The 18,484-nt window shown below is 42.9% G+C and overlaps 2 protein-coding genes and 1 non-coding gene across 3 annotated transcripts; all 3 read right to left on the bottom strand.

The window, feature by feature from the left end:
- Window positions 1–2,737: 2,737 nt before the first annotated feature.
- On the bottom strand, window positions 2,738–2,811 carry TRNAT-AGU (transfer RNA threonine (anticodon AGU)). Its single transcript has one exon. It is a non-coding gene; the product is annotated as a tRNA-Thr (tRNA).
- An 803-nt stretch (window positions 2,812–3,614) lies between these two features.
- Window positions 3,615–6,878, bottom strand: LOC127292624 (uncharacterized). Its single transcript, XM_051322069.2, has 8 exons — window positions 6,721–6,878; window positions 6,473–6,554; window positions 5,955–6,008; window positions 5,753–5,844; window positions 5,552–5,665; window positions 4,209–4,276; window positions 3,956–4,067; window positions 3,615–3,873 (listed from the first exon to the last, which is right to left on the bottom strand). The coding sequence occupies exons 1-8, from the start codon at window positions 6,772–6,774 to the stop codon at window positions 3,778–3,780; spliced, it is 672 nt and encodes a 223-aa protein (XP_051178029.1). The 5' UTR covers window positions 6,775–6,878; the 3' UTR covers window positions 3,615–3,777.
- Window positions 6,879–8,809: 1,931 nt separating this feature from the next.
- LOC127292623 (uncharacterized) lies at window positions 8,810–17,184 on the bottom strand. The gene is made up of 17 exons (XM_051322068.2): window positions 16,743–17,184; window positions 15,964–16,226; window positions 15,558–15,635; window positions 14,668–14,888; window positions 13,580–13,672; window positions 13,295–13,378; window positions 12,964–13,080; window positions 12,787–12,877; window positions 12,656–12,712; window positions 11,997–12,050; window positions 11,777–11,834; window positions 11,260–11,336; window positions 11,028–11,098; window positions 10,343–10,403; window positions 9,564–9,623; window positions 9,279–9,341; window positions 8,810–9,197 (listed from the first exon to the last, which is right to left on the bottom strand). Exons 1-17 carry the CDS (start codon window positions 16,870–16,872, stop codon window positions 9,075–9,077), a joined length of 1,701 nt encoding a protein of 566 aa, XP_051178028.1. The 5' UTR covers window positions 16,873–17,184; the 3' UTR covers window positions 8,810–9,074.
- Window positions 17,185–18,484: the final 1,300 nt, after the last annotated feature.

The following is an 18,484-nucleotide window of genomic DNA, read 5'->3' as shown; positions in this document are numbered from 1 at the left end:
GTTGCAAGTAGGCAAATGATTTCTACCGATTTCGATTTGTGCAAATCTAACAGACAACCAGAGATCGAGGCCAATGATTAAATGGCCGAAGCCTCTAGTTTGCTATGTGTGAAGTTGAATGTTCATGTGTCGTTCTTAAAAAATAAAACACGCGCGTCTTCATTCATTAAGATAGAGAAGGAATCAGTTTTTTATAAGATAGAGCATGTCCGCGGCCAGCAAAACCGTCGATCTCATGCTTCAAACCCACGCCAACGAACGCACTACAGCGGCTACACTACATGATCTCTCGTTGATCTCCGCTAGCAAACATCTTGGCTTGCTTCCACAGCTCAAATTCCACCTTGATGCATGGAATGAGCTCCGAACACCCTTGCATTCTGTTAGCTCTAATCTTGACATTGTATCTAGTTTAGCGGTTTGGATGTTTGTATTTCCTATCCATGCAGTTAGGTGTGTAGTAAGTTGGGATCGGCAAGGTGTTACGTGTGAAGCGTACGAAACCGATGAGTTTCAGCTGAGACGGGCAAGACGAGATGCCGAAAGGTTGCTGTGCGATGCAGCTTCGATGGCGAGATGCTGATGCCGTTTGAGCCACCTGAAGATAATGAGCTGCACATTAAGTGACCGAGCGATCCGGTCATGCTGATGCATGGAGAGTTGTTAGAGCCATGCATGCCTATCCAGGCTTAGTTTCTTAGTCTTCGTCGTGGAGAGATTCCAGGAGCAAGACGTGGTCATGGACTTAGTGCATGGATTAGTGGGTGAGTGGCACCGAACTAGGATTAGTTGGTTGTTCGGGCAGCTGCGTGTGCTGCCTATATATAGTATTGTACTTTGTTTGTTTAGTGAAATAAAAAGTAAAGAAAATGTAACCCCTGTGGTGTCAAGGAAGAGAACCACGACGAAGTCTGTTTGTTCTTCCTTGATTATGTGTGTGTGCGTGTGTGTTCTAGGAGTGAGAGACAAGAGAGATTGAGAGTGAGAGGTACAGGTAGAAGAAGGAGCTGCAAGTTGCAGCTCCTACACTTGGTATCAGAGCGAGAAGATCCCGGAGGCCTGCGGTGACGGCGGTGAGATGCCGCTGGAGCCGACCATGGTGGTGGCGGCGAACTCCATGCGAGATGGAGGACGGCCGCGTGAGGTGAAGGCTGCCGGTGGTGTGATGCCGCTTGCAGCTGGGCGTGGTGTGATGCCGCGAGGAGGCGACGGTGCGATGCTGTCACGAAGCGGCGCCGGCGGTGTGATACCGCTGGGTGCCAACGGCGACGGTGACGGCGAGATGCCGTTACAAGGAGACGGCGGTGCGATACCGCTGGGAAGATGTACGACGGTAGCCGTCATGGGGATTTGCGTGAAGCTAGGAGACGGTGGTGCTGGGTGGTGTTACGCCATCCCGAAGATGAGTCGCGCTGCCACGGTGGCGTCAAGAGGTACGTGACCAATGGTGCTGCAAGTGCAGATCAATGGTGTGGCATGATGAAGCTTCTGCGTGAGGCAAGATGGTGTGCGGTGAACGGGGCTGCGATGGCGTCGTCCAAGGAAAAATGAAGTCGATGAGAGTGGCCAGAAGCATCAGGTGATACTCATGGAAGATGAGTTGGTATGTCAAGATTAGGGTGGAAATTGTTAGCTCTAATCTTGACATTGTATCTAGTTTAGCGGTTTGGATGTTTGTATTTCCTATCCATGCAGTTAGGTGTGTAGTAAGTTGGGATCGGCAAGGTGTTACGTGTGAAGCGTACGAAACCGATGAGTTTCAGCTGAGACGGGCAAGGCGAGATGCCGAAAGGTTGCTGTGCGATGCAGCTTCGATGGCGAGATGCTGATGCCGTTTGAGCCACCTGAAGATAATGAGCTGCACATTAAGTGACCGAGCGATCCGGTCATGCTGATGCATGGAGAGTTGTTAGAGCCATGCATGCCTATCCAGGCTTAGTTTCTTAGTCTTCGTCGTGGAGAGATTCCAGGAGCAAGACGTGGTCATGGACTTAGTGCATGGATTAGTGGGTGAGTGGCACCGAACTAGGATTAGTTGGTTGTTCGGGCAGCTGCGTGTGCTGCCTATATATAGTATTGTACTTTGTTTGTTTAGTGAAATAAAAAGTAAAGAAAATGTAACCCCTGTGGTGTCAAGGAAGAGAACCACGACGAAGTCTGTTTGCTCTTCCTTGATTATGTGTGTGTGCGTGTGTGTTCTAGGAGTGAGAGACAAGAGAGATTGAGAGTGAGAGGTACAGGTAGAAGAAGGAGCTGCAAGTTGCAGCTCCTACACATTCCTCTCTAGCCAAAGCTCCCTAGCAATGAGGATGACCAGCGAGTTCACTTCCTTCCGCTCGGCCTTTGGAGTATCGTTTGACAGGTTCGGCCACCAGGATGCCAGCTGGGAGTCGGGCGCCGGCGTGTGTCTGTGCAGACGCCGCGGCAGTAGCAGCTGGTACCAGACCTCTCGAGTGTATGAGCATTGGATTGTCAGGTGCTCCACCGTCTCCTCCTCCTGGCAGCAGAGCGCACACATCGGCGGGTGTTGGAGGCGCCTCTTCTGGCGAGCCTGTTCTTGAGGACCAGGCCACATGTGCAGTTTGTGGTTGAGTAGAAACCTGTAGATTTTGTAACTATTTTAAGTAGACACGAGTGCCTTGCAGGAAAAAAAAGAACAGGTTGCTATTTCTCACGGGAGCGAGGGACTCTCTGGTATGGGCTCTCAAAGCTGGTAACAACAAAAGTCAAAAAGATATGCTTTCATTGAGAGTTGAACTCAAGACCTCCCGCTTACTAAACGGGTGCTCTAACCAACTGAGCTATGAAAGCTCTTGCTGTCATTGTGATAGGTTTTCACTATAGTATATGGTAGATATAAAAGGTGTACATAACAGAGATTGTAGTTGTATCATTAGGAAATACCCGGGTGCACCCGGTTTCACCAATTTTTTTAAATTGCTATTTGAAAATCTCAAACAGTAATTTTTTTTCATGTACATATTATATTGATACTTACATGTGTAAGTTTTCATGGAAAAATTCGATTGTATGTGGTCTACACAAAAATGACAAAATGTCCAAATATTTACGGAAATAGGAAATTTCATTTTCACAATTATGTGTAGGTCACACATGGCCTATTTGTTTATGCCAAAACCTGCACAAACATGTGTCAACATAGGATATACATGAAAATGTTTATTTCAATTTTTTCTGAAATTTTGAAATAGCATTTTTTGGAATTTTCAATATAGGGTGCATGTGCACCAGGGTGCAAATCGTCCACTCATGGTATCATGATTTCATTAGCTTCACGATCATAACTCAGTTTTTCCCATAATATTGTGTCCTCGCACTACGAAGCGAACATAACTCATTTATTCCAAAGGAGCTGATGACTGCATTGTTCAGTTGTAAAAACTTATGAAAGAAAAAAAAAACTTCCAACTGATACACCTTTGCATTTACAAAAGGGCATGCAACCAGACGCAAGTACAGCATTATACTTCAGTTTACATCCTTTACCGCTTGATCATTTGTAACAATGCAAACAAAATGCACTGCCAAGGAAATGGAGATTCCGTGCCACCAGTATTCTTTCCACAAAATCATCAGAGTCGAAAACAATTCAATGACAGCAAAAACATGCCGTGCACCTTTACCCTGGAGCATAATACAACAGATATGGCACCTGGTTTTCAGGTCAAGTAAGATACAAGGTTTTGCTTATTTATCGGCTAGCTGAGCGAAACAGGAAAAATGACAGATCCAGTTCTTTTGGCAAATGGGAGGAAATCAACGGTAAAGGGCCTCCGACTTCAAGTTTTCAGCAATCTCAGTCTCCCAGCGATCGCCGTTCTCAAGCAGTTTCTCCTTATCGTACAGCAGTTCCTGCAACATAGAAGATGCCCTGTGTTATGGTTTCCTGGAAATAAATAAAAATAACATCATACACCGGAATAACTAGTTCTACCTCGTGAGTTTCAGTAGAGAACTCAAAGTTAGGGCCTTCAACAATAGCATCAACAGGGCAAGCTTCCTGGCAGAACCCACAGTAGATGCATTTGGTCATGTCAATATCATATCTGCAAAAAGAACAAATCGTCAGAATGGAAGATAACTGCAGATTAAGAGCAGTAGATCAAAGTGTCATGCTTTTCCAGTTAACACGATTATGCTTTTCCAGTTAACACAACTGATAGAAAATAAACAGGAACTCAATTTACCTTGTGGTTCGGCGACTGCCGTCTTCACGTTCTTCTGCCTCAATAGTAATTGCCTGGGCTGGGCATATCTGATCACATGTGATGCTATGTGAGCATAACCATACTTATGCATCAATAATTACCACTTGAACTAGTATGAGAAACATCCAACATCCAAGCATCTTAAGCCAGCCACACAATTTTGCACTACTATACATGAGAATTTCCAACAAGTTTTGAAACTTATCAAAGGGCACGACTTCATGAACTTGGATTAGTTACGAATGTTACATGGTACAACCAGCTACTTCTGAAAATTATCAGTGTTCAAAAAAGTTTTTAATCTAGCCTGGTACTAGTGGATAAAAGGTGACCTCACGAAATTCAGCTTTGTTTTTTCAGTCACAAAATATCATTAAATCTAGATAAGATGCTTCTTCAAGAATTTCGCAGCTCCCATATGCACCAGTTCCATACACCATGCTAGATTGACGAAGCGCGAGGGCTAAGAAATTTGAGCTGCAAATACTTTTCTGAAAGAGTACCAATAAGACAGAAAGCTGCTTATGGTGCTATTGATTCAGAGATCAAAGTTAAACTTCTAAAACCGTACATACTCTTATGGATTCAAGAGGTTGCACTGTCAGGGTTTCAACTCTGGAGTTGTGGAATCTTAAGGACCGGTTCCCAGTTGGTAACTAGTATTTTCCTAGGTGGTTTTGACTTTTCCGTTACCCTCCCAGAAGGGTCAACTTCAGTTTGATCCGTGGCCATAATTACTGTCATTAGTTCTACTCTGAATTGTAATTTTAATTTTAAATTAAACGTTTCCAGAACAGGATTTGTTCTCCTTGTACTCAATGGAAAAGGTGATCAATGCCAGGATTTGAAATCCTACCTACAGTGTCTGACCGATTGGGAATACTCGCAAAACATAAATCTTAAGGCTTTACTCCACAAACACTAACAACTACAAGATCTACCGACAACAAGAACAAAATCATCATTTATCGCGCTTAACACCATGCAATTAAGGGATCACACTTCTCTTTAAAATGTAATAAAATTTCAGTCAGATATACTTGAAAAGGAACCATGTGCAAAGTAAATAATGGAAAAGGGCCTATTAACTCTAAATTTAGCATGGCAAAGATGATAGCCATAATATTACATTGAGTAGTATTATCAGTGCAAACATCAAAATTTTCACATAAGCATGTCTGCCATTGCTATGCACCAAGGAAAACTTGATATCTTTCGGCATTAGATAAATTAATATGGTCTGCTAACTAAACTGCTACTATTGCTAACTAGGTTTAGTGTCACCCCGCTTCCAATGCAAGACTTAAGAGAACGCAACTTACAGCTTCACATAGTTTACAGGCAATGCAACGCTCTTCCCCAGAATCATAACGTCTGAGAGCATGCTCCCCTCGGAAGCGGGGGCTCAGAGGGCCCTTCTCAAATGGATAGTTAATCTACAATGAGACGAGATAGTAAAAAGCGTTAACAGAAGCAAGCAGCTACACCAAGACTAACAGCACAAGTGAGATTCACCACTTAACTGTAACTTTCCTGTCGAAGAAGTACTTGAGCGTCAGACTCAAACCACGGACCATTTCAGTCAAGAACAACGTATTGATGCTCCTTTCAAACACTGAAGCAAGAAATTGAAAATGAGAAAACAATCAGTACCCGAATAGCACCAAGAAGAACTAGCCTAGGATCGTAAAATTGCACGCGCAGAAGGAGAACATAGGTACTCACCAGCATTCCAATCTTTGGCAAGCTCTTTCGCGAGCTGTTCTTTCTCCTCATCCTCTGGTCATTAAAGAGGACAGTACTTTCAGAGCACAGTAGCAACACACAGATTTAAATTATGCAAATGGAAATATAGCATGGACTTAAAGTGTTTCAAAGAGTAAGGCCATGCAGAATTCAGCACAACAGTCCAGCATCAACAATTGACTTAAGTTCTAAAGAACAGGTTATCCTACCAACAGAGGCAGCACGGCGCAATTTTTGAGCATTTCAAGCTAGGTATCAGGCGCTGTTGTGCAACTACTCAATAATCAAATACCCATTGCCCCATTCCAACTAATTTGGCATAGAACCCTAATTCCCTGCTCATACTAGCGTATGCACCATGTAGCATCAAAGATCAACCCCTTGGAACACATAATAGCCAGAAACGATAGCACAATAGAACTAAGGTAGCAGGCGCCAGATTTTTCGCAATAATTATAGTGCTAAACAGAGCAACAGGAAGGGGGAAACGTGGCGACCTTTGAACCGCTTGGGCGCCCCCGCGTTCATGTAGGTCCGGAGGTGCCCCTGCATCGCCGTGGCGGACGGGCCGAGATGCGCCTGCAACAGAGGCAGCTACATAATCAGACGCACGCCAGAGCAGAACGAAGGACTGAGCGGCGCTCGATCTGAATGAAAGTCGGTGGGCAGAGGGCGGCGGAGATCTAGGAGGGCGGCGGCAGAGAGGGAAGTAGCCGGGGGGCTAGAGGGGGTAAGGGATGCTCACCGTCTGGCTCGCGCGCAGGGCCAGCGCTGCCTGCCGGGCTAGGAGCGCCGCCATGGTGGCGTCGACGGAGACGGAGGAGACGGTGGGTTCGGATCGGAAGGGGGTTGAGGTGGGCTGTTGTGTCTAGTCAGTGGCAGGCAGGTGGCGGGTTGAGGAAGAGGAACTTGCAAGTGGGCCGGGCTGGGAAGTGCTGCCCTGGTCTGGTCCAGAGAGAAGAGAGAGTGATAGTGGTTATTACCTTGTTGGAACTTTTTTTTCTAGAGCAACCACATATTTCATTAATCGAAAATCAAGTTACATAAAGCAATACATGTGAAAACTAAAATAAAATATGGATAAAATAATTATCCTAAATTTCCAGATAAACTTCTAAAAGATAGAGAAATACAAAACGATCCCTAGAGTTTCCTGCAGGCTGCAACCACCATAGCCAGCGGTCGCCGCCCAACTCCAGCGGCGTTGAGACGGACACATGAGAGACACCGAGCCTCCACTATTGCAAGATACAAAAGAAAACCATCGTCGATAAGGCTTTGTGAGTCGATGAACAGGCCTGCTGCAAGCATCGAGGCACATGTTGCGTTGGCACGTCGATCGGGAGACGTCCCCATGTGCCTTGGACCAAGATACTCCACCTCACATCGACGAAGTCGGAGAAGAACACATATCCACCACCTAAGGAACAACATCTTCACTCTAGAAGAACCACATTTTCTCGGTCGCCATTGTCGTCGTGGATAACAGCGAACACCAGAGACACACCGAGAAACTGATCTCGCTAGATCTGAAGAACGACAAGAAGCTGTCGATGCCATCAACTCTGAGACACCACCCAGAAGGTCATCACCAGGCATATTTATTAGCCCGGACGCTGCTCCCACCACCCCAACGGCGCACCATAGGAAACAAAACCTAACCCTAACTACTAGACCAGAACGGAGGAGCGAGATCCCCCTCCTCCATGCTGCCACCAGAGCGGCGGGCAGAGGGAGAGGGGACCAGGACCAACGTCCTACCGGACGAGATCAGGAGGAGAGCAAGAAGAGCGCGGAAAACTATTCATAGCTCTTGCTCTTTGTTGGGACTTAGATCGGAAGGGACATGCCCGCAACCACACCAACTAACACGACGACGATCGGATCCTAGGAGATCCGCCTGAAAGACAACTCCACATGCCCTCGGCCGGTGCTACGCGCACCGCCGGAATGAGGATGGGGTAGATAGATCTTATTTTGACTCCACGATGTAGCCGCCTCACCATCCTTAAGAAGAAATTGCAAATACCTAAAAAAGAAGAGCAGGAACCCTCCCGCCACCGAGCGGCCGTGTTGCGCTGCACCTCCAAGACCCCAAGGCCACTAGAGACAAGGCAGATCAGCAGCGTCGCCAAAGAGGGAGACAAAAATCTAGATTGGTTCTTAGATCACCTCCCCCCCTCTCCCCTAGGCACGTACCGGTTCGTTCAATTTTTTAACAATCAGCTGACTATGCCATTACTTTGTAAAACCCATGTTTGATGTTCCGTGTCTTTTATTATATGGCTTATCTTTTAGTTTGAAGCGATATTGTGTGCAAGCATGCATCTAAGTGGTACATGATGTTCCTAAGAATGATAAACCACTTCAGTGTCTAATCAATGCAAATTTCATAGGTATCCTAGTAGTATAGATAATTGTTCAAAGCTTTTTGGGTTCCCTCATGTATCTCTGATTGCCTGCTGCAGATTTACATTTGTAAACCGCATTTCGCCCTAAGAAATGCACGATAATTTAATTAGTTTCATGGAGAATCGTTCGCATGCACAGGTTCAGACTGGCAATTGCCGGATGTAATTCTGTCAAAAACAACGGTGTTCTAGTGGGTAGCTCTGGGTAATTCTTATAAATAATGACAGCCTGCAAGTATTGCATTTCCTGCTGACTGAAAGAACCAGTACACAGCATCATTGTGAGAAAATATTGTCGGAACATTATCGATTGTTCCATGCATAGTATCTCGATGCAACCTATTCCACACCCAATCCAGATGAGCATTGCAAGTTCGCCAGACAGTGTAATCACTTTTAATTATTCACTTCAAAACTCGGATATGATCAACATTACTTTCATTCACCCTCTGTTAATATATGTTATGTACAAAAAGGAAAACATGCAAATTTTCTATGAGCAACTATAGTTACTACATATAAACATGTAAAATGGGTGAAGCTTCACCAGGTAACCTCATCATTTGTTTAAGGTGGTAAATAGGACACTAGATTGTTATTCGGTTTCATGCTTAGATCATGCTCATATCTTTGCTGCAGCCAAGACTTCCAAAGAGAACTTTGATTCAACATGGACATAAATTAGTTCCTACAGGCCAAGCACATCAAACTCATGGGGCATGTAATCTTCGCTTGGGCGGTAATACTTGTTGGGAGAATATAAACCAAAGTTTGTAACTTGGCTGCAGTATAAGCACGCAAATCTCTCGACCTGTGGACAAGCAGAAGCAGAACATTTGAATTGACTGCTAAACATGACTGACCATAAATTCTTTTACAACTAGCACAGCACCTGATGAGCAAAACGGGAATTCTGGTATCCAGTCTTCATAAGCTGCCCCCACACCTTGTGAAACTGGATGCAACAAATAATAATCAATTAGAAGGGGAAGCTACAGATGTACAGAGCTACTAGGGATAGGTAATGGATCCCTCATTTTTGTTAACTGCGGTACAAAATGATCAATGGCGTCACATAGTTATGTACTACCTCCATTCCAAAAATTAAGCCTAGCTTTCTAAAAACGCTTATATTTCGGAACAGATGTAGTACATATATTTCAGAAGCTAATATTACCTTCTGATGATGTTGCAACTGAGCATCTCGGAGAAGGCAGCGGATACCCTTCAGCTTTTGCTGCAATCATAGGAAAAAAACAATCATGAGTTTAAAATCCCAAAAAATGATTGTTGATGCTGCATTCTCATGATTTTTTTTTCTTTTATCAATGCAATCTGAACACAAAACAAATCTGTATTTTCAACAAAGAAAACCCCGCAAATCCTGCGCCTTTTCCAGTCCAGATGTAACGTTCTATTGGTCAACCATGAAATGACACAGTAGTACATGCTACAATTTTTCGAGGAAGAAAATGCTACTCCCTCCGATTCATATTACTTGCCACTAGTATGGATGTAACTAGAACTAAAATGTCTAGGTACATCTATATTAGTGGCAACTAATATGGATCGGAGGTAGTACCATTTCGCTTCATGCTAGAAGACTACTCCAGGTTTCTTATTGTAGGGCATATTTTCTTTGGTTAAGACAAGATTTTGACCAAGAATTGTATTGCTATTATGTATATGATGCAAAATAACAATCATAAGCACTTTTGAATACGTATCTAATATTGTCAATATTATGTTATATATATTGCAAACTAACTGAATATTTGTTGGCCAAGGCCTGATCTTGACCAATAAAAATACATTCTGCAAAAAGGGATGGAGGGAATATTTTTTATCCAATACCCACCAACCAACACAAGTACACAACTAAGTCAGAATAATAGAGGTAGTAATTTCTCTCAGATACCCATCAACCAACACGGCTAACTCAAAACAAGGACTTACCAGTAGATTGGCATGCTCAGTTAACAACTTTTCCTTCTCATTTTCTGCAAGATTTTCAAATCTGGGCAACATGAAGAGGTTAGACATAGTGATTCACAGCGGGGAAAAAAAACTTAGAAAAATACCAAGAGAACTAATGTGATGATATCATCAAAATCCACGAACATTTCACAAGGGATATATACTTGTGCCTATTTATCCAAAGGACGATTTTTTTGTTAAGATGCATTACTTTTCATAGATATGTGTATTCGGTTGTATTAGATATTTGTATTACGTTGTAGTACAGCGATGGACATTGCCATTTAGCATGAGAATAGATGCTAGCTCCTACTATAACTAAAGCATCACATGTATGCCTACAAATGATTGTCCGACCATACTATGTTTGTATCCAATAATGAATCGGTCATTCGAGTGAACACATTTGGAAGACTATTAAAGGGTAAATTAGTCTCAAAAGTCTATGCTTATACGATGAGTTAATCCATTAATTGTTTGATCCATACGCATAAAGATGTAAAGAGGATACAAAAAGCATTCCTGAAAACTTCTTTTCAACAACAGAAGTATTCAAGTTCAGCCTTAAATGCTGAATCAAAAATCTATGAGCAAATGTCGGCGACTCAAAATGCAGAACAAAAACAAAACTGAGAACTCGGGTGAAGGGACTTTATTTACTTACTGAAGAGACCATTCAAGGCGATGGATTCTGTCTTCAACTGAGTCACGCTCCATCCTAAGTTGTCTAAGCTCCTGCGTAGGGTGGCACAATAATAACAGCCATCAGCTTGCGATCAGTGAATAATTTCGTTGTTAAGAGTCATTTTCAGGATCAAAAACCAAGTATTTAATTTTGCGGCCTCCGGTACAATTTCATTAGAAAAAGGATCAGCAAGTGAGTAATAACTGTATACCTTTCGAGTAGACTTTGATTCAGAAAGAAGCTTCACCTCTTGCTCCAGCTCAGGTATTACCAACATAGTCCGCCAACCTTTGGATAACCACAGCACGTATCATTTGAGAATTGGAAAGTAAAATGCTGAACTGAATCATCCGCAACTCAAAGGACATGACTTAAGACAGGCAACATGAATTGACGAAGCATGAAAACAAATACTCCCTCCGATCCATATTACTTGATGTTAAAATGGATGTATCTACAACTAAAATGTGTCTAGGTACATCTATATTAGCGTCAAGTAATATGAATCAAAGGGAATAGAAATAAAGGGCCTAGGGCTCATTGAACAGTACAATATAGTTACTTCAATATATCAAACATGTAAGTTAACATTTAGATGCATCGGTATCTAGCAGAACACAAGACATCGCTAAATCATCCATGCAGTCAAATGTACCATACTGAATCAATTTTACAGCAGGTGCCGATTTCAAGCAGATTTATATTATTAGAGAATGAAGAACGCATACCTAGGACTTTCTTGCTGCGCAGTATATCTCCGTATATGTGATCGCCAACATATAGGATCTGTATTATGGCAAGATGTTACATTATTTGATTTAATTAATGTGCCATATAAGATGGCATTGTAACTAAACAGGAAACTCCTTGCTACCAACCACATATACATAATAGAAAGTTAACATGCATAAAACTACAATGGATTGTATAATAAGTACAAAAAGATACCTGTGAACTAGAAGCAATAGAAAGTAATCTATGAAGATGACCAACATTGCCTCCCTGAAACAATTTATTTACTTATTAGAGCGAGATACATCATACATAGTGCAATCATTATGCCATGTGGGCAGATCAGGGCCATAAAAGCAGCCAGCCCTAGCTGGCGTCTGATAGGAAATATCCATGAATATGATTTCTATTGTTTGACTCAGGGATTTTTATTTAAATAGGAATACTAATATATGGTTTGTTAAGAAAGTAGAGACAGGTTTCTTGGATACCAAGTGAGTCTTACCAACAAAAGGGACCCCCTGTACCCACTATGAGTCAGAAATATATAAATCTAGTTATCTCCTATCTTTCATCCCTGCCCTTGAGGTGTGGCTACCTTCATGGATATTCTGCGCCTCTCGGGTCGAGGACAACCCCTAGGGCCATTATCCTCTCTCCCGTGAACCAAGTTCGTGACATGAAACACAGGCTAATAGAAATGATTTTGTTGATTGTCCTGGTAGTCGTTTGCACTATTAAAAATTAATAAGACAGATGGTATTTTTTACTTCAGAGTCTTATCCACATCTAGAAAGACAGTATATGCCTTTCAAAAAAAAGAAGACAGTTTATGCTCACGATTTCTACATACACTATGTCATGAAAAAATGTACCTGGTAAACTTTGTGAATTGGTTTTGGCTGATGTTGACTTGATCTTGGGCTTCCAATCTTCATAAAGCACAACAGACATTATAAAATATGGATCATAGAGATGGACTAAAAATTATAACCACTTTACTGGCCTGAAGATCAGCATTTAGAAGTTTTCCAGAATGAGGCTCAACTTCGAACAGTCCTGTTCGATTATCATCATGAAAAAAACTTGGCTTTGCACTAAAAGTCAAGAAAGGAAATGTTTGAGTTGGGAAATCAGATACTTAATCATAGATTGATGAAAAAAGGCAACAAAAGATACCGACCTGCCTGTTATAACAACATCAAAATACTCAAGCCACTTCTGCTTATGACTTGACCCCAAATCAGATATATATGGCCCACATAGGTAGTTCATGACAACATCAGTGTAGTCCCACAAACTGCATAAACAAGAATATCTCCTGATAGTAAGAGAAATAAATTGAAAGCTCAAAAATGTGGAATGCAGTAAGATAAGAAAATAACCCCGTTAGATGTTTTACTAAGCTGCTACGATTAAGGGAAAATACACTATAAAAGAAATGCCAGATTTGTTTGACTCAGCATTCAGCACATAAATCTCTCAAGAAGCCTGAAATGATACAAGGAACATACCTATTTGTTACCAAGAATGTTGAGCGTCCAGATTTTCTTAGCATTTCAAGCATTGGCACAATTGCCAAGTCCTCATTGATATACCTACAAGTTTAAATACACAAATTAGCAGTGGAAGTAAGAATATAAGCATATAGCCACTTATCACATAAACATTGTAAGAAATGCATGTGTGTCTATAGACACATGGACGAATGAAAAGAAGAAGACCAAACCAGATCATGTTGTTGCAGAATAACCAGTACATCGTTGTGTAAGATTACTAATAAAGGAAAACTGAATTACCTGCCAGGTTCCTTTGCAACCATTCGTTTTAAAGTTCCATCGCGATGGCACAAGTCAACCGCAGACCTCACATCTCTATACATAAGCGCATAACTGTAACAATAATACAATACAAGCTAGTAAGTATAGCAGCATCTTAGTACAAGTCAGATGTATGATACAAGACATTATATATGGGATAAAGCTTGTGTACAGTTTTCTAATATATCAGTCTTGGAGGAAAAAGGTGAATTTGGTTACACTAAACAACATGTGCTAAAATAAGTCGATGCCATCCGTTGTTCACATGCTAAAGCTGATGTTGCGTGATGGTGGACAACATTGATCATGTGCACACACATTTTTATTTTTTGGCGTCATATAAAAAAGGAAACGGTTATAGGCAAATCGAGTCATAAATACCGTTAGAAGCTTTAGGGCCTACAGAAACATAGAAGGTTATGAAGTAAGTCTTAGATCTGGAAAGAGTTGCCGAACGACATCATGGGATAACAAACTCGCTAGTAGACAAGGGCTTAGCACCAGAGGATTTGCGTGTCTTTGACTTTTGGTCAAGGAAAACAGGACTTGAATCACAATCTGTGCTCTAACACTAGGCACTACTTTATGAGAAATATTATAAAGTGGCTGCATACTGGTTATTTTATTTCTGAGAAGATATCTTACTTAACTTTGTAGTTAAAAAAATTAGTCATGTTTTCCAAGTTTATTAGGTCCACATACCAAATATGGGTTTTAAGTGATTCTAAGCCACTTTCCAACTCCTCTCCTTTAAACCGCATCTTACTTAAGTGCACTCGGGTTCCAAATCTGAATTAAGTGCTATCAATGCATGCCCACCAATACCATTCCAAATTTGGCCTAAATGAAAATAGAGAACATATCCAAAACACGCGCTCTTTGTCTTGGTACCAGAGATCTCCAATCGGAGCCTAATAAACTTAAATGGAGGGAGTATGAATCTATTAATATAGTAAATATGTTTACCAATGTGCAAACACGTTTGTCTCACTCCAGTCATATTAATTACATGTGAGAAAATCAATGCATTCGGTATCATAAACATGCATCGATCAGAATGATCATACTCAGTGCCTGAAGGTACTTTTCCAGGATTGCTGTCCATGAAATCAACAAGCTGGGCAAATAGATAGGCTTCACCCAGTGAGAATAGAGTGTCTATAAGGGCATAATCAGGTTCATCAAAGGAATCCCTTATCAATGTACTCCCATAGGCAGCAACTTTTTCTTCCTTAGACATCTCCCTAAATCCATGGTATGCAACTTTTACATACTTGTGCCGATCCATCTGATATTGAATAAAAAATGCTTAAAGTAGCAGTTAATTTGACCCGGTGAATATTAAAGAAAAATGAATCAACAGTACCAAGTATACATGTAAATCCTACAGCATAAAGGATATCAAGAAAAGGCAAGATAGTGGTGAATACAGTGGAAATTGAATTTATGTAAGGCCTATTTGTGCCATTGCCTCTTATTATTATCAACCTAACTTTTTTTCATCAACAGAGACCAGTTGACATTTTCAACATGACGAGAAGCGATCAGTGAACTCAATTGTTCAACTGTCAAGAAGTGTCAATGTGCAGCTCACAAATGTGAAAGATGATGTTTATGGTTAAACTATAACATGTGATCTTTGAAGAGAAAACTAAATATACAATTCAACAGAAAAGATACATATTAGGTCAGCACTAGATACCTTCAACTTAAGAGTTAAAAAATTCAAGCACAAACATAAGGTTCCGGATATCAATTAAACATGAGGAATTCTGATTTTGTATTAATTTGGGTGGATGACCCCTTCATTTCATGGGTTTCTTGCATTTTATTCTCATTTTGGTCAGTCCAGATCATCCTGAATTAACTGCTGGTGTGATTATTGTTTCTAAGTGAGTGGCGAGAGTTCATTTTCCATCAAAAAGAAGTGCTGTGAGTTCAAGCAACCATAGCTGACCTTCAAGATATTTCCTCTCTTCTTATCAAGAACTAGTCCTCTGACCATATATTTCCAGTCAAACTGCCATGTTAACAGCTGCAGGATGAAACAGAGTTAAATCAAATGAGAACAAAAACTAGCAAAGCAGAATAATACTAGGTTCATAAATCAATGACAATGTAGTTCTGAGAACAAACTAAAAGTCCTTTCTAGCAAATACTAGGTCACTCTTGCTAAACAATCAGGCATGAAATTATAATCCTTTTGCTGCTACATTAATGCAGCAGCCGGTATCCTCCCAAAGACATAACAGCAATAACTCAGGCAACATACTTTACTAGCAAAGATCAGCAACAAATATATCATTGCCTATCATGGAACAATCATGGCTTTAACCATATTTGCAGGTATCAGTGCAACTGACCTCCGCAGGGTAGTTGAGATCCTTAACAAGCTTCTCGATCGTGCCATTGTAAGCAAGGGCCTCGAACGTCTCGGGCTTGTACTGCGCAAGAGTGTAGTCCATATCAAATCCGACCGCGGTGATGTTCCTCATGTTGAGTGACCTGTTGCAGAATATCTGCTTCCCGATCGAAATGGTCCTCGGCTCCGCGGACGGTGTCGACCAGATTGCCCCCGTCGATGCTGCTTCCACGGCCGCGGTATCCATCCTCAGAGCGCTGCAGCCTGATACGAGGTGAATAGACCAGTGAGAGTATGTCAAATTGCAGTTTAGAGACCACACTGGTGCCTCAGTCAGGAATTCAACCAAAGTCGGTGAAATTGAAGTGTTATCGACCCAGGGAAAAAACGGAGAATAACGAAATTCAGAAACCGAGATGCAGCATATCCAAGTTCAAACGAAATTCCGTCCCCGCGTGTCAATGTCAATTCGTAAAAAAAGTAAACTAGGATCAACCCATAGGAATCCAACACAAAAGACAAAACAAGCCCACGGTAAACGGATACGAGCCACATAGTTCGTTATAACAAGCACGAACAAAAAGGAAATCATGCACAATAAGCTTCACCATTCGCCCATGGACGGGAAATCGAATTGTGTAACCCTAGGATCAAAACCGCCGCTATAATAACCACCAAATTATCAGGCATCGCTAGGAAATTCGCATAATTAAGCATTCCACCATGAAATTCACACGCAAAAACGGGTCCCCCCAGTAACGAATGTTGAGTATGGCGCACCTCTAGGGCTCGAAGCGGCGGGGGAGCAGGATGAGGAGGCCGAGGATGATGAGGAGGCGAGGAAGAGGAGGAGGGGCGGGGAGAGGGGCGCGAGGCGTAGCGCGGCGGCGAGCGGCCTCCTGGAGAGCATATCGGCCGTCCCTTAAATAGGCGAGGAGGGATGCGGGCGGGAGTGCGGATGAGGACGACGGGACGTTGCTGGCGCTGGCGTTGGCGTTGGCGTGCGGGAATAAATGCTGTTGCTGGAGCTGGAGTGGGGTGAACCGCCGCGCGGCGGCGCCATCTCACCGGAGCGCGGGCATTGGCCGGCCGCCGGGACAAGTGGCGCGGGGATCGTGTGCGGATTCCGATGCCGCGTGCGTTGGAAGCGAGGAGCGGTGCGGTGGGGAAGGTGGGGGCTCTTTGGCTGGGTCCGCCAGGCAATAATGGGGCCGGTCGTGGTTGTGTGGATAACGGGTGGTGCGGCTCTGCTCCGGCTGGTGGGATTTTCCTCCGGCCACACGCGCGCTCGCCACTCATATGCGCACGAGCCAGATTTGATGGCATCTTCTTCGGGTGACACATTGACAGGTCACAGGTGGATAATCTTGATTTTTCTTTATGTATGTAGGTCATGCTTTCCTTTGGATTTCGTCTTCCTAGCGACACCGGCGAGGTGGAGGCGGCGGTGGAACAAGGTCTCTCCGGCTCCTCCCCACCTCGTACGCACGCGGGCATCCAATTTGGTGCCAACGAAGAGCGCGCCTACGAGGGTCAGCGTCGCCAGATCGGTTCTCTTCGGATCTTTGCATTTGGTGGTGAGGGATGGCGAGCATGTGTCGCGTGGGGTGAGTCCCCGACCGGTATTCGATCGGCGACTTCTAGATCTCGTTGTTCCCAGCGAGTGGCTATTGCGGTCTCAAAAGCCTTGTACGGCGAGGGCGTTTGCAGGTGTCCCTATCCATTATTGGCAGTTCAGTGCAGTTTTCAATCTTCGGAAGACGAAGAACAAGCGAGGGAAGAAGGTGATCGATATGTTTTTATATGTTATTGGTTGCTTTGCGGCCTGTTGTCTGTTGCTTGTACCATCTTTGATTTTCCTTGATAAATATGAGATGCCTGTTGGCCGTCTCTTCTAAGAAAAAAAGAGTAGAACACTAGCGCCTCCAAAAATGAAGCAATATTTACCTTAATAGCCGGATTTTCATCCCTACATATTACAGGCTCAACATGTGCGTGACGCCGTGGACAAGCAAACTCAAACACGTCCACATTTTCATCCTAACGTTACGAATATAATGGAGGGTCGGCAGGAAGTCGGGCGTGGAAGAAATTGCGGAGTCTAAAAGTTCCAGGGAAGATTGAAATCTTCGGATGGCGAGCTCTTCGCGGTATGATACCATGCCTAGGAGGTTTGGCAAATATAGACACATTGGAACATCGTCGATCATTGACCAATCTGCAATATTGCATGTGAAGGTACTATGCATGCTTTGTTCTCTTGTTCTCGAGCTAAACATGCGTGGGAGAAGTTTGGTATTTGGAACATCATCTCAGAAGCTTTGCTAGTGGACAGATCAAGGTTCTTGACCCTCGTACACCTAATTCTAAACCTAGGGTTCATGGCCACTTCTTGGAGGAACTGGACTTGCATAAATCATTCTCGTAGGAGCTTGGTGTGTGTGGTAGGAAAGGCAATAATTTACTCATGGTGAGCAGCTACAAGTGGTGCATAAAATAGCTCCTATGCGACGTCGTTGAAG

Source organism: Lolium perenne, chromosome 4 (assembly GCF_019359855.2).
Source record: "Lolium perenne isolate Kyuss_39 chromosome 4, Kyuss_2.0, whole genome shotgun sequence".
NCBI classification, from domain to species: domain Eukaryota; kingdom Viridiplantae; phylum Streptophyta; class Magnoliopsida; order Poales; family Poaceae; genus Lolium; species Lolium perenne.
The sequence above is the reverse complement of the archived record's forward strand: the minus strand, read 5'-3'. Positions and strand labels throughout refer to the sequence as shown.

Coding starts and splice junctions, on each gene's coding strand:
- LOC127292624 (XM_051322069.2), bottom strand. CDS start 6,774: ATGGCGGCGCTCCTAGCCCGGCAGGCAGCGCTGGCCCTGCGCGCGAGC. Junction 6,555..6,720: donor CCCTGCGCGCGAGCCAGACG/GTGAGCATCCCT, acceptor CCTCTGTTGCAG/GCGCATCTCGGCCCGTCCGC. Junction 4,277..5,551: donor CCTGTAAACTATGTGAAGCT/GTAAGTTGCGTT, acceptor ACATGTGATCAG/ATATGCCCAGCCCAGGCAAT.
- LOC127292623 (XM_051322068.2), bottom strand. CDS start 16,872: ATGCTCTCCAGGAGGCCGCTCGCCGCCGCGCTACGCCTCGCGCCCCTC. Junction 12,878..12,963: donor GATGTTGTTATAACAGGCAG/GTCGGTATCTTT, acceptor CTTGACTTTTAG/TGCAAAGCCAAGTTTTTTTC. Junction 11,099..11,259: donor AATCAAAGTCTACTCGAAAG/GTATACAGTTAT, acceptor CACCCTACGCAG/GAGCTTAGACAACTTAGGAT.